At 50.5% G+C, this 13,517-nt stretch overlaps 1 protein-coding gene across 3 annotated transcripts in view; it reads left to right on the forward strand.

Annotated features, from left to right (window-relative positions):
- LOC144724493 (coagulation factor X-like) overlaps nucleotides 1-13,517 on the forward strand; it is a 56,672-nt gene continuing 43,155 nt past the window's right edge. Inside the window, exons 1-4 of one of the 3 annotated variants that reach the window (XM_078603676.1) lie at nucleotides 1-155; nucleotides 705-798; nucleotides 2,570-2,730; nucleotides 3,358-3,382. In XM_078603676.1, the coding sequence (XP_078459802.1) occupies nucleotides 732-798; nucleotides 2,570-2,730; nucleotides 3,358-3,382 (253 nt within the window). In that variant the 5' untranslated portion in view covers nucleotides 1-155; nucleotides 705-731. The remainder of the gene's footprint in view (nucleotides 156-704; nucleotides 799-2,569; nucleotides 2,731-3,357; nucleotides 3,383-13,517) is intronic. The other 2 variants (XM_078603677.1, XM_078603675.1) reach the window with 2 other exon arrangements.

A 13,517-nucleotide genomic window follows, 5' to 3' on the forward strand; every position in this document is an offset into this window, starting at 1 on the left:
GTGGTTTAGCCAATTTTTTTACAGGGCATTTGGGGGTGTGGTGTCACGTGACAAACGTGGTGCAATTGTCGATCTGAGTATGTGACACTCTCTCGTCACGGTATTTCAGCCTTCTCGCATTCGATCCACTTCCATGGGACAGGAATCATTATCACGTGAGGATTTGTGTTTTCCGTTTTATATTTTCTCATGTACGCAGATGCTTGTATATTAACTTTTAATAGAGAATAACATTGATTATAATAATAGTATAGTTTTGCTTGTTTTACCCAGGAAACCCTCACCGAGTCTCAAGACTCTTTTTTTCAGAAGGGCTCTGCCAAGTTTGATCCCAAATGAGAAATGTGCAGGTAATATTTCAGCATTGGTGATGTTTGGCCGTGCATAACAGGTGGGAGAACATATAAACTACCAACAGTCGAGGATCGAACCCAGGTCCCTTCTTACTGTAAGGCACGAGTATTGCAACTGCGCTACTCTGCCAAGTAAACCGTGATCCAGAGCATTGTCACGTTCAAACACTTGTTTGCTCACATTTTAACGTGAACAGAAATACGTATTTGAAACCTGATTAGCAACAATATCTTACCGCAGGTGCCAAGTTGTGGGTGATTAAATTTTATCCACGTGGTTGATATTCCCTCCGAAATGTAGTTGCTTCATTTATGGAGAGGCTTCGCGAGCATGAGTTGTGTTTCCTGTAGGAGGTGACTCCGAACGGCTGGGAGACCATGGCGCTGTACTCAGCCACTTTCGTGCTCCTCATTGGCAGCATTATCCCGATGACCCTGTGCGCAGGTGAGTCAACACTTCACGTTCATTAATGTTGGATGCAATGAGGAAGGGCATTCCCTTTCAATGCTTCATAAATGCAATGTGTCGTGACTGGGGGGGTATTGTTTTGTTTACGGCATAAACAATGTCTGTCACAGTTACTCACAATCAGCAGTGTTCTGATTTATTTTACACCATTGAAATGGTCGGCAGATTTGCAAAGTTTGACATCAAAAGTCAGTACATTTGGAGGCGCGTTACAATTGTATTCGATTTGATCACATCAAGGTTACAGCAGTGTGGCAGCATTGAAGTAGTAGTCAGTGGCGGCTCGTGACATTTCCACTAGGTGGGGCGAATGGCGGAGCCAAGATTTGCAGGCAGGGGGGCGAGTGTACTGTATACGCAACTGCGCACAATTCTGAGTCACTGAAATTAGGGATTTCGATCGGATCATTGGGAGGGCACGTGCCACCGCACCCCCACCCCCCACTGGCTCCACCAGTGGGTGCGGCTGTTGTGAGTGACCTCTGAAAATATGGTGTTCTAATTAAGAAAAACCTCATGTTATTGGCATTCCCATGACAGTGATATAACTGTCTTATCTACCAACGGTAGGCATTTATAAACAATACGAAATAAAACAAAGCAATCAAATGCTGTCCTCATGACCCTCAAGTCTACACTACACAACCCTTTCATCCTTTCAAATGGAATATTTAGGATTGACTCCACCGTATTTGTTGCCAATTCGTTTGCTGCACCTGTTGCCATCGCTATTGCTATTTACTCCTAGACCGTGTGGGCCGTCACCTGCTATATTTGCACAGTGCAACCTAGCGTTGTGACATGGTGATTACAGCAATGGGCGGACCTTTTCACCGCCCTGAATGGGTCTTAATTGACGTGGCTAAAATGCTAAGCTAATCATAATGAAAAGGAAGGGATATCTCTCACTCGGAAGCTTTCACAGCCGGCCGAGACCTCCCTGAGGCACAAATCAGACTGTGTTGCAGCGGATTCTAATATGAACTTAAATTGATATCTTTATTAGGCAATTCACGTTGAAAGAATCACTATATTAAAAAAAATGTAAAAACAACAAAACAATTTATAGAAAAGTATTGTTTATTAGAATGTTTTTTTCTCATATCCAGCTGCTTGGTGGGCGGCAACCCAACGCCCCTAGTAGACGAACAACACCTGGTAGGAGTAATTAAATAATAGTGTACACTAATAAGGCAAGGCCAATGGTCAAACATGTGTAGAGGAGAGAAACACGCGGTGCGCACAGTTAAGCGGGTGTAACAGAGGGCAAACAGGTGTGCGTGTTGCAACATGAGGTTTGCACAGACAAACCTCCAGTAATTAAGGGGAGAAGCGGGTGCAACCGAGGTCGAACAGGTGTTACGCTGTGAACGGAGGTTGGCGCCTGGACGGGAGATGGGGGATGATGATAAGAGATTAATGTGACAACTGGCACCGGCCTGGCGGCAGCTTAAGTAGAAGCACATGAGGACTTGGGATGAGCAGGGGGATATAAGCGGGAGTGTGTGTGTGAGCAAGGGGGTTGGTGCCAGGAACCAAGAGTGAAGATATCTCGCCGCTGCCGCTCCAGCCGTCAACGGGACCTCAACCCTCACGCCGTCGCCGGGTGGGTGTTGGCTGAACCTCCTGCCCGGGACAGGCGGGTGAGGGAGCGTAGGTGAGGGCAGTGGTGGAGATGCGAAGTTGTTGTATGCAGAGTCGCTGAGTGCGAAGACTTTGCCTGACGGTTGCCTCTTGTTGGGAGAAGTGTTTTTGGAAAAACAGGACGCTGGACAAGTTCTGTCGCGTTTGCGTCGGGCTAACAGCGCTTTCGAGGAGCTGCGAGCAGCAAACCTGGAGAGAGAATGCAACGAGGAACGATGCAGCATTGAGGAGGCAATGGAAATCTTTAAAAATAAGGAACTCGCGGTATGTAACTCTTATACAAAACGAAATGTGTGTCTGCATAATTACGTGTGCATGCTGCATGTGCACACAGGGCCCACACAAAGCCAAAACTAGGCCAAGGACAAAACTTCCAATACATAGAGTACCGACATGGCAATGCAGATTAAATTACATTCATATTCTAGCATGAACACACTTCTACATTGCATATTTTCCACACCGAAACCTATGCACGTTTTAACCACAGGGCAGCACTTCAGAGGTATTTTCCAGCTCATCTGCTTCATTCAGAAAACCTGGCAATCAAGAGTACCAGGACACTTTTCTGGCCACTGAATAACTCCTTTGAGCTCATGAAACAGCCTACGTGGCCATGAAACAAATATATTTATGGATAACTAACACACGTGAATGGTGGAGTCACAGGGGAGCAATCGGCGAATTGTACCTCAATAGATTTGGTGCGAATGGTTATATCCACGTTTGGAAACCCCCACGATGGCCAAAATTTGCGTGTACTATCTTGCTTATGAAGATATATTTTGGGTTAAGAATCGTATTGTACTCCAGCACTTAACGCTTTGAACTTACCATAATTTACAGTTCTTTAGTAATCACAATGCTTATGAAACGTGTTTTTTTTTCCAGAATGATTTCTGGAACACATATGTCGGTAAGTACTAGATGTAATTTCTAAATACATTGCTGAATGTTCCTAAATGACCTCTAGGAATGTGTGCAAAATCTAATTTGATGCATGTATGTAGCATACTTTGTAAGACTACACAAATTTCACCAGGCTCACTGTTCATGAACTCTTGGAAGTGCTTGCACAAAGGATAGTAACATCTCATCCTGTGTTCTTGGAATCTGAATATCTGGACTTGTCCAGTGACTGCTGAGAAAGATCAGCTGACAACAGGGGAAAGTCCTTGTGGCGGCACGGAGAGACGGCTGACAGGAGGGAATAGACCCCACTGGGACAGTCATGGGTTAGCTTCCCATTTCTGTAGTTTCCCATGCTTCGCAGTATGTTGGAAACACCCGCTTTAGCTACAGAAAGTCAACATACGAGAATACCCCTAGAGTCTGCGAGAGCGGGGGCGGAAGATGACTCATCGGCTGACAACATGGTAATGACTGGACCGGAAACGACTATGAGTAATGAGAGCACAGCACAAGAGAACACCACAGCAACTGTCACAAGTTCCGCTGCAACAGCGGTCCACAAACAGATGCAGGTATGTGTCTGTGGTTGGAGGAAAGTTACATCACACCATGGGTTGAGGATCCACCAGGGGAAGAAGGGGTGTTTGGGTAAAGAGAGACAGAGGCCTCGCATTGATTACTTTCTGCGAAAGTGATCAAATTAGTCGAATGAAGCACAGCAACTGGACGCAAACCATAGTTTGCAGTGCATCAGTACCACTGTCATGGAGGACGTAAACTCAAGCACCGAAGTAACAACTGAGGTGGAACCAACAACAGTAGTGGAACTCACCCAGCCTCCCAGACCTGCAGTCGAGAGGAGACTACCAGGGCACAGACCGTATGTGAAGTGGCCTGGCGCCAGTGACAAGAAGTTGTGGGAAACAGTGAATACTGACCTTACCTTGACCCTCGAGAAACTTCGAGGCACAGTGGAGAAGAAATTGGAGAGGATGGGGGACATCATCTATGAGTACGTGGCAGAAAGCTTTGGAGTGCAAGAGGCAAAAGGCTGTATCGGAGGCGGCAGAAGGCAGCAGTCAGTAGTTCTGGATGAAGAGGAAAGACCCCAGCTGGGCCCCGAAGTGAGAGGGCCAGGAGGTATGCGGTCAACAATGCTTGACTCGGGGAGGAGGACGCCCCTTCCATGCATAGTCCCATGGGATGTTGGCTATCAACAACAAGGCAACTTTTATGACTAATTGGGAATGGGACGCAAGTGTAGGATTGATCACCCTGTCGCTGGCCGCCTTTGGGGAGGGTGTATAGTGTGAAAGGCCGAAACACCCTAAGAACCAAAGGTACACTACTGTAGATGCGCTCCCCAAATTTCACCAGGCTCACTGTTCATGAACTCTTGGAAGTGCTTGCACAAAGGATAGTAACATCTCATCCTGTGTTCTTGGAATCTGTAGGAATTTAAAACAATAACAATAATTTATCGAGCGCCTTTCATAGCTCCACAAGATTGAAGGCCACTTCGTATGAGGTAAAACTAAACGTATACAATGAGGGGAAAAAGTATTTGATCCCCTGCTGATTTTGTACGTTTGCCCACTGACAAATAAATGATCAGTCTATAATCTTAATGGTAGGTTTATTTGAACAATGGGAGACAGAATAACAACAACAAAATCCAGAAAAACGCATGTCAAAAATGTTATAAATTTATTTGCATTTTAATGAGGGAAATAAGTATTTGACCCCTCTGCAAAACATGACTTAGTACTTGGTGGCAAAACCCTTGTTGGCAATCACAGAGGTCAGACGTTTCTTGTAGTTGGCCACCAGGTTTGCACACATCTCAGGAGGGATTTTGTCCTACTCTTTGCAGATCTTCTCTAAGTCATTAAGGTTTCGAGGCTGACGTTTGGCAACTCAGACCTTCAGCTCCCTCCACAGATTTTCTATGGGATTAAGGTCTGGAGACTGGCTAGGCCACTGCAGGACCTGTGTTTTGGGTCATTGTCATGCTGGAATACCCATCCACAACCCATTTGCAATGCCCTGGCTGAGGGAAGGAGGTTCTTACCCAAGATTTGACGGTACATGGCCCCGTCCATCGTCCCTTTGATGCGGTGAAGTTTTCCTGTCCCCTTAGCAGAAAAACACCCCCAAAGCATAATGTTTCCACCTCCATTTTTGATGGTGGGGATGGTGTTCTTGGGGTCATAGGCAGCATTACTCCTCCTCCAAACACGGCGAGTTGAGTTGATGCCAAAGAGCTCCATTTTGGTATCATCTGACCACAACACTTTCACCCAGTTGTCCTCTGAATCATTCAGATGTTCATTGGCAATCTTCAGACGTGCTTTTTTGAGCAGGGGGACCTTGCGGGCGCTGCAGGATTTCAGTCCTTCACGGCATAGTGTTTTACCAACTGTTTTCTTGGTGACTATGGTCCCAGCTGCCTTGAGATCATTGACAAGATCCTGCCGTGTAGTTCTGGGCTGATTCCTCACCGTTCTTATGATCATTGCAACTCCACGAGGTGAGATCTTGCATAGAGCCCCAGGCCGAGGGAGATTGATAGTTCTTTTGTGTTTCTTCCATTTGCGAATAATCGCACCAACTGTTGTCACCTTCTCACCAAGCTGCTTGGCGATGGTCTTGTCGCCCATTCCAGCCTTGTGTAGGTCTACAATATTGTCCCTGACATCCTTGGAGAGCTCTTTGGTCTTGGCCACGGTGGGGAAATTAGAATCTGATTGATTGATTGCTTCTGTGAACAGGTGTCTTTTATATAGGTAACAAGCTGAGATTAGGAGTACTCCCTTTAAGAGTGTGCTCCTAATCTCAGCTCGTTACCTGTATAAAAGACACCTGGGAGCCAGAAATCTTTTTGATTGAGAGGGGGTTAAATACTTATTTCCCTCATTAAAATGCAAATCAATTATAACATTTTTGACATGCGTTTTTCTGGATTTGTTTTGTTCTTATTCTGTCTCTCATTGTTCAAATAAACCTACCATTAAAATTCTAGACTGATCATTTCTTTGTAGTAGTAGGTTTTTACCCTTTAAACTGGTACAAAACTGACACCTTTATACAAGGCATCATGTTTGCAATAACCACAATACAAGCAGTCAAAATGCAAACAAAAAGAAACAACTCTGATAATGATTATAATATGCACTGTCCTTGAAGTTGATTGGTCCACACCCGAGACACCTTTCCTTAGAGCCTAGCCTCCATTGGTGTTGGGCCAGATGACGCCAAAAGGCGTACAACTCAAAAACAGCGCACTATCAGAGTATTGAGAGCTCGGGGTAAGCATTTACACTATGAGACCTCCTTTACCAGTGGCAAAATATAGTAGTAGGTGTTTACCCTTTAAACTGGTACAAAACTGACACCTTTATACAAGGCATCATGTTTGCAATAACCACAACACAAGCAGTCAATCAACTTCAAGGACAGTGCATATTATTATCATTATCAGAGTTGTTTCTTTTTGTTTGCATTTTTACTGCATGTGTTGTGGTTATTGCAAACATGATGCCTTGTATAAAGGTGTCAGTTTTGTACCAGTTTAAAGGGTAAAAACCTACTACTATATTTTGCCACTGGCAAAGGAGGTCTTATAGTGATCATTTCTTTGTCAGTGGGCAAACGTACAAAATCAGCAGGGGATCAAATACTTTTTTCCCTCACTGTACAAGGACAAATGTTAAACGACTCATAAAATAATGTAAAAAGTATGTGAAAGTAACAATTTTCTTTATACAACAGTAAAATAATAATTAGATGTCAGAATAAAATTAGGAGGCTAAATTATAGAAATACATCGAAAAGACTTAATTTAAAAGTAACCATCTCCGATTGGCACGTTTGGCTACGTACAGTGCGAAAGAAGTTCAAAGTACAGTACATACAGTGTGGGCGAACTTTTGACGCGATGGGGCAGAGCTGCAAAGTCGCGAAGTTAGAACACCAAAAGCCACCTCCTCGCCTCTCCTCGCCTCCTCACCTCTCCCCCTCGCCTCATCTCCTCCTCACCTCACATCTCCTCTCCACCTCTCCTCCTCCACCTCGCCTCCTCTCCTCCTCACCTCTCCTCGTCTCTCCTCACCCCTCGCCTCCTCTCCTCCTCATCACCTCCTCTCACTTCTCCCCTTCTCCTCCTCACCTCTCCTCGCCTCATCTCCCCCTCGCCTCATCTCCTCCTCACCTCTCCTCCTCTTCACCTCTCCTCCTCGCCTCCTCACCTCTCCCCCTCGCCTCTTCAGCCTGACCCCGGGAATGCAGAGCCAGGGTCATGACTATCAGCTGACCTCAACGCTGCACGTTGATAGGGACAGAATAACTCTGTCCAGTAGGGACGGGTCAGAAAGTTACAGCACCTGACGCAGTAGAGATGTAATGTAGTAACTCCACGGGAGACGACTTCACGGGTAACACACTCTTTATTTTATCAACCTTGGTTACAGGTGACTAACACCTACTTTGTACCTCGGGTGACAAACACCCACTTCGCTACTTGGCGACTAACGCCCACTGAGTTACTCGGATGACCCACATCCACTTAGTACTCGGGTGACAAACACCCACTTAGCTACTTGGCGACTAACGCCCACTGAGTTACTCGGATGACCAACATCCACTTAGTACTCGGGTGACAAACACCCACTTAGCTACTTGGCGACTAACGCCCACTGAGCTACTCGGATGACCCACATCCTCTTAGCTACTTGGCGACTAACGCCACTGAGCTACTCGGATGACCAACATCCACTTAGTACTCGGGTGACAAACACCCACTTAGCTACTTGGCGACTAACGCCCACTGAGCTCCTCGGATGACCAACATCCACTTAGCTACTCGGCGACTAACGCCACTGAGCTACTCGGATGACCAACATCCACTTAGCTACTCGGCGACTAACGCCACTGAGCTACTCGGCTTCACTAGGTCTTCAGCTCCGTCTTCGGGTCTTCAACTGGGTAACTCTCCCCGAGTGCTCTCGCGCGTCCCCCTTTATACCCCACCTGCGGACGTCGCTGCGAGCACCCACTTATTCGACCAATCACCGGGTGCCGGCTACGATCCTCTTTTCCCACATCTCATCGTGCCTCACCACTCACTCCGCGCCGCCTCGTCATCTGTCACTCCCGGCGCGCGCGTCCACACCACGCCCACAACGCGTGCCCAACCCCGCACCCCGCGCCGCCCCGTGATCCATCACTGTCACAGTCGGCGCACGTCAATACCACCACTACATCACCCCCTACCACATAGCTCGCAGCCGCCCCGGCTGCTACAAAAATTACAAACCCTCCCTGTGTGCCCCGTAACACAACACAACAACAAGAACAACAGCTAAGCTAACAACACAACACGACGCGAACACCACCATCCGCAACCCTCAACCAATGCCACCGCGACAACAGAACAATATATACAAACCGGCGAGCGACAATAGCAATGTGTATACAAAAAAAATAAATGGAAAATTTTTTTTTTCTTTCGACTCGTGCAGTGTCCCCTTTTCTTCCGAGCGTCCCTACAACGGGACATTATCCCGGCAGAGGGGAACACCGGGCGAGCTCGGTGTAGAGCACAAACAAAACCCGTCCTCATGAAAATTGTTGAGACCTAGCCCGAGTCCGCCTTGCCGGTCCGTCGTACGGCACCAGACGCGGTTGAACGTCCGGTGGTGCCGGCGGTTCAGGAAGACATCGGCCAGGCATCGAGGACTCGTGCGTGCCCCGGGGTTCAGGCTCTCGATGGTCAGCAGCCGTCAAGCCCGAGGCACCTGGGGGTGGGTCAGGTGGAGACACGTGAGGATCAGCCTGCGACACCTCCCTCCCCGAGTCGACGGTCACATCACACGCCCGGTCGTCACGGCACAGAACGGGGTCACACGGTGCCGCATAGGGCTTCAGTCGGGAGGGGTGCACATACCAACGGCGTTTCCCCCATTTAATCTGTATACTCTGGGGCCGTGCAACCCGCACAATTTCCACCGGTCCCCTCCAAGGTCTCAACAACTTGGGGGACGTAGCCAACGGTGCATGTGGACAATGCAGCCAGGCCTTATCGCCTGGTTTCCAATCATGCGTATGCACCCTCCGCTCATGCAATTTCTCGTTTGCAATTTGCCGCGACCGCGAATTCAACCTTGCCCCCTCCCGCGCTTCAGTCAATTTGGCGATATTAAATTTGATGTGGTCTGCCAATTTAGATTTTGCACTTGGCTGGGAAATCCCCAGTTGGACGTCCATGGCCGGATCGGCCTCCCGCCCATACATAAGAAAAAATGGGGAAAACCCTGTCGCCGCATGAGGGGCCATTCGATAGGCCGCGAGTACCCCCGGCACCTGTAAGTCCCAATCAACCTGATCGTCGCAGACCTGTTGGCACAACATAGACGTAATCGTTCTGTTCAGACGCTCAACCATCCCGTCAGTCTGCGGGTGGTAGGGGGAAGTACGCACTTTCTTTGTACCCAACAGGTCGCACACCTCGCGCAACAAAACGCTCGAAAAATTCTTCCCTTGATCCGTCAGCAAGCGTTCGGGGGCGCCCTTGTCCAACACATAACCCTGGACAAAGGCGTCCGCCACCGCCGCAGCCGACTGGTTGGCGAGCGGCCATGCCATAGGCCATCGGGTGAAGTATTCCACGCCAACCAGCAGGAACCTATTTCCCCTTGGTGTAACCGGAAAGGGCCCCAAGATGTCCAACGCTACCAATTCGTTTATACGCGAAACCTGAATGGATTGCAGCGGTGGATTAGCCGCCAATGGTGGCGGTTTCCTTTTGGCGCACTCTACGCATCCCTTAAGAATATTCGCCACGTCGTTACCCATCCCCGGCCAATAATAGTCTCGCTGGATTAGGGCGAGCGTTTTGTGAAAACCCAGATGCATGAGCCGTTCATGAGCTGCCAGAACAATCCTACCCCGCATAGCAACAGGCACCACGAGCACGTGACGCCGGGACATGTTGTCCCACCTCATCAACAGGCCCTGTCTGCACACCCAGGAACCGACCCGCGCCTCCCCTTGTTCGGGAGCGCCAACTTTCCGACGCAGCGTAAGTAGGGAGCTGTCGGACATCTGGAGGCGGCCCCACTCAATGAGGGGCAACGACAACAGCGAATCCCTCCCCGTGGGGGCGTCCTCTCCCGGGGTGTCAGTGGCGGCGAGCGCAACTCCCGGGGCGCCGGCGACCGGGGGTTTGCACCGCGCTGATCCCAACAAACATGTGCAGTCCGTGCACGGCGGCAACCGCGACAAGGCGTCCGCGTTTGAGTGCCGCAACCCTTTTCGGTAAATCGTCGTGAATTGGTAGTCTTGAAGGACCTCCAACCATCGGGACAATTGGCCCGATGGCTGCGCCACGCGCATAGCGTATTGTAGAGCCGCATGGTCCGTCCGGACCGTAAAATGACGGCCGTAAAGATACGGCCTGAATTGCTGTGTAAAAAACACAATGGCTAACAATTCACGACGAGTTACGCAATAGCGTTGTTCTGCGGGGGAAAGAACCCTACTACCGTAGGCGACCACCCGTTCAACCCCCCCGACCAACTGTGAGAGCACCCCCCCGATACCCGTATTGCTGGCGTCCGTGTCAAGCAAAAACGGTTGTGTGAAATCGGGGTAACACAAGGGGGGAGCCTGCACCAAAGCGTCACGGAGGGAGCAGAACGCATCCTCCTCCTCTGCCCCCCAGTGAAACCTCACACCCTTAGCCGTCAAAGCGTGCAGGGGCTTGGCTATGGTGGCAAATTGCTTGACAAAACGACGGTAATAGGAGGCAAAACCAATGAAACTACGAACCTCCGTGACCGAGGTTGGCGTTGGCCATGAGCTGACGCAATGCGTCTTAGCAGGGTCCGTCGAGATCCCTGAACGACTCACGATATGGCCCAAATACCTGACAGATTCCCGAAGCAGAAAACATTTAGCCGGTTTAAATTTTAGCTTAGCGGAACGCATCCTGAGGAACACCGCTCTCAGTCGCTGGAGGTGCTCCTCGAAAGTCCGACTAAAGACGATAATATCGTCAAGATAAATCAAACAGGTATCCCATTGGAGGCCTGACAAAACCAATTCCATGAGTCTCTGGAACGTGGCGGGGGCGGAATGTAAGCCCATGGGCAAACGGTTGAATTCAAAAAGGCCCCCAGGTGTGCGGAAAGCAGTTTTAGGTTTAGACTCGTTATCGAGTGGCAATTGCCAAAATCCAGAAAGCAGATCGAGTGTGGAAAAAAACTGCGCTCCCGCCAAGGCATCCAGCGACTCATCCATCCTGGGGAGCGGATACGCATCCGCCATCGAGATTTTGTTTAAGCGGCGGAAATCGACACAAAATCGCAAGGACCCGTCCTGTTTCTTTACTAGGACAATAGGAGCACCCCACGGACTAGAAGAGGGCGAAATGATATCGGCCGCCAACATATCATTAACCGCCGATTGCACATGTTCCTTCTCGGCCGGGCTGAGCCGGAAAGGATTCTGACGAATAGGGGCCGCGTCCCCTGTAGCTATGTGGTGGCGCAACAGGTCAGTGCAGCCGATATCGTACTTATGTTTGCTGAACACGTCAGCAAACTCGATGAGCAAACCCCTCAATGCTCCCAATTGCACCCCGGACAAGTTAGCAGAACCCGCACACAGCGAGTCCAACCACTCAGTCCCCTCATCACTTTGAGGATGCGACTCGACAGTAAAATCTGCTTGAGCCACGAGCCGTTCCTCAACGGGCAGCGGCGCGGCGTGAGCCAGCACCGTTCCCTGCGCAATTACGGCCGGCCGCGACCCCGTATTCAGGACCATTACGAACGGCTCACTGTCCCCTCTCACCATGGTTTGAGCAACCGCTAAGTCGAGGCCCTTACTGGCTCTGTTTGACGGCCCCAACAGCACCCCCTGTGCCTCCGCACCCACCTTGAGTGGCTTCCTGAACCGAAGGGGTACTAACATTTGCGATCCCGGGGGTACCCGTACAGTGTGAGTCGCCAGCGCCTGCACCGTCGCACAAACCGTGCGCACTTTGATAGGGCTTGACAAGAAGGCAACCCGCCGACCTGACGGAAGCTCTATGCAGGCCTGATCAATAAGAATTTTGATGGGCATTTTTGACAAAAAGTCCGTACCTAGCAAACAGGGAACGGCCAGCGATGATGATACAAAAATAGGGCCCGCTAATTTAATGTCCCCAATGCAAATAGTCGCCCGAATCTGGCCGATGATCCCCAGGGATCCCCCATTCGCCGCATAAAATGGCACATCTACCGGCAGAAGGGGTCTACTTTGGACGGGAAGGATGTTGTAAATAAGGTCCGAGATGATGGTGGCCGACGCACCCGTGTCAACAAGCACCCGGACCTCAACCCCGTCAATGAACCCCGTTACCACGGACGACCCGGCTGACGCAGCCACGATCCTGTGGGCCAATTCGGACCACTCGACTGCTTGCGGGCCGCGTACGGACCCCCCCCGCCGAATTGAACCCCCGGCACCCAGCCGCGAACCCCCCACCGCGAAGCGGCGACCCGAATGTGCCGTGTTTGTGGACCGAACGTGTGAGGTGCCGCGACTTGCCGGGTTTTGTTGGGACGACTTGTGGCCCTGGTCGTCGTCCCGACGTGGTCCTGCGATGCGCGGACGCGGGGCCCGGCACCCGGCTGCGACGTGACCCCGAAGGCCGCAGTTGTAGCAGACGACGGACGTCGTAGGTTTCGGTTGCTCCAGCTTGCGGGGCGAACGTGTGGGCGAACGACCTCCCGTTCTCCACTCCCCCGGACACGGTGCAGCGAAGGCCCGCTCCTGCACCGCAGCTGGCTGAGGTTCGGCGATCGTGGCGGCCAGTGCCGCATTCCCCGGCCATTTGCAGACGACCCCCGGCTTGCGTTTGAGGACCTCGTACGCGTGAATGCTCGTGGCGATCGCCAGGGAGCAGATCTCCATCTCGTCTGCCACGTTGATGGGGACCCCCAACTCGTGGGCCAACACCAGCAGCTGCTCCGTCACCATGGCGTCCTTCCCCTCCTTATCCATGCGGGGAAAAGCCGCGTCCGCCAAGGCGAGCAGTGCCGTGCGGTAGGCTAGCGTCGTTTCCCCAGCCACCTTCCGCCGATCGTAGAACT

The sequence above is a fragment of the Lampetra planeri genome, chromosome 21 (assembly GCF_965212315.1).
Source record: "Lampetra planeri chromosome 21, kcLamPlan1.2.h2, whole genome shotgun sequence".
NCBI lineage: Eukaryota > Metazoa > Chordata > Hyperoartia > Petromyzontiformes > Petromyzontidae > Lampetra > Lampetra planeri.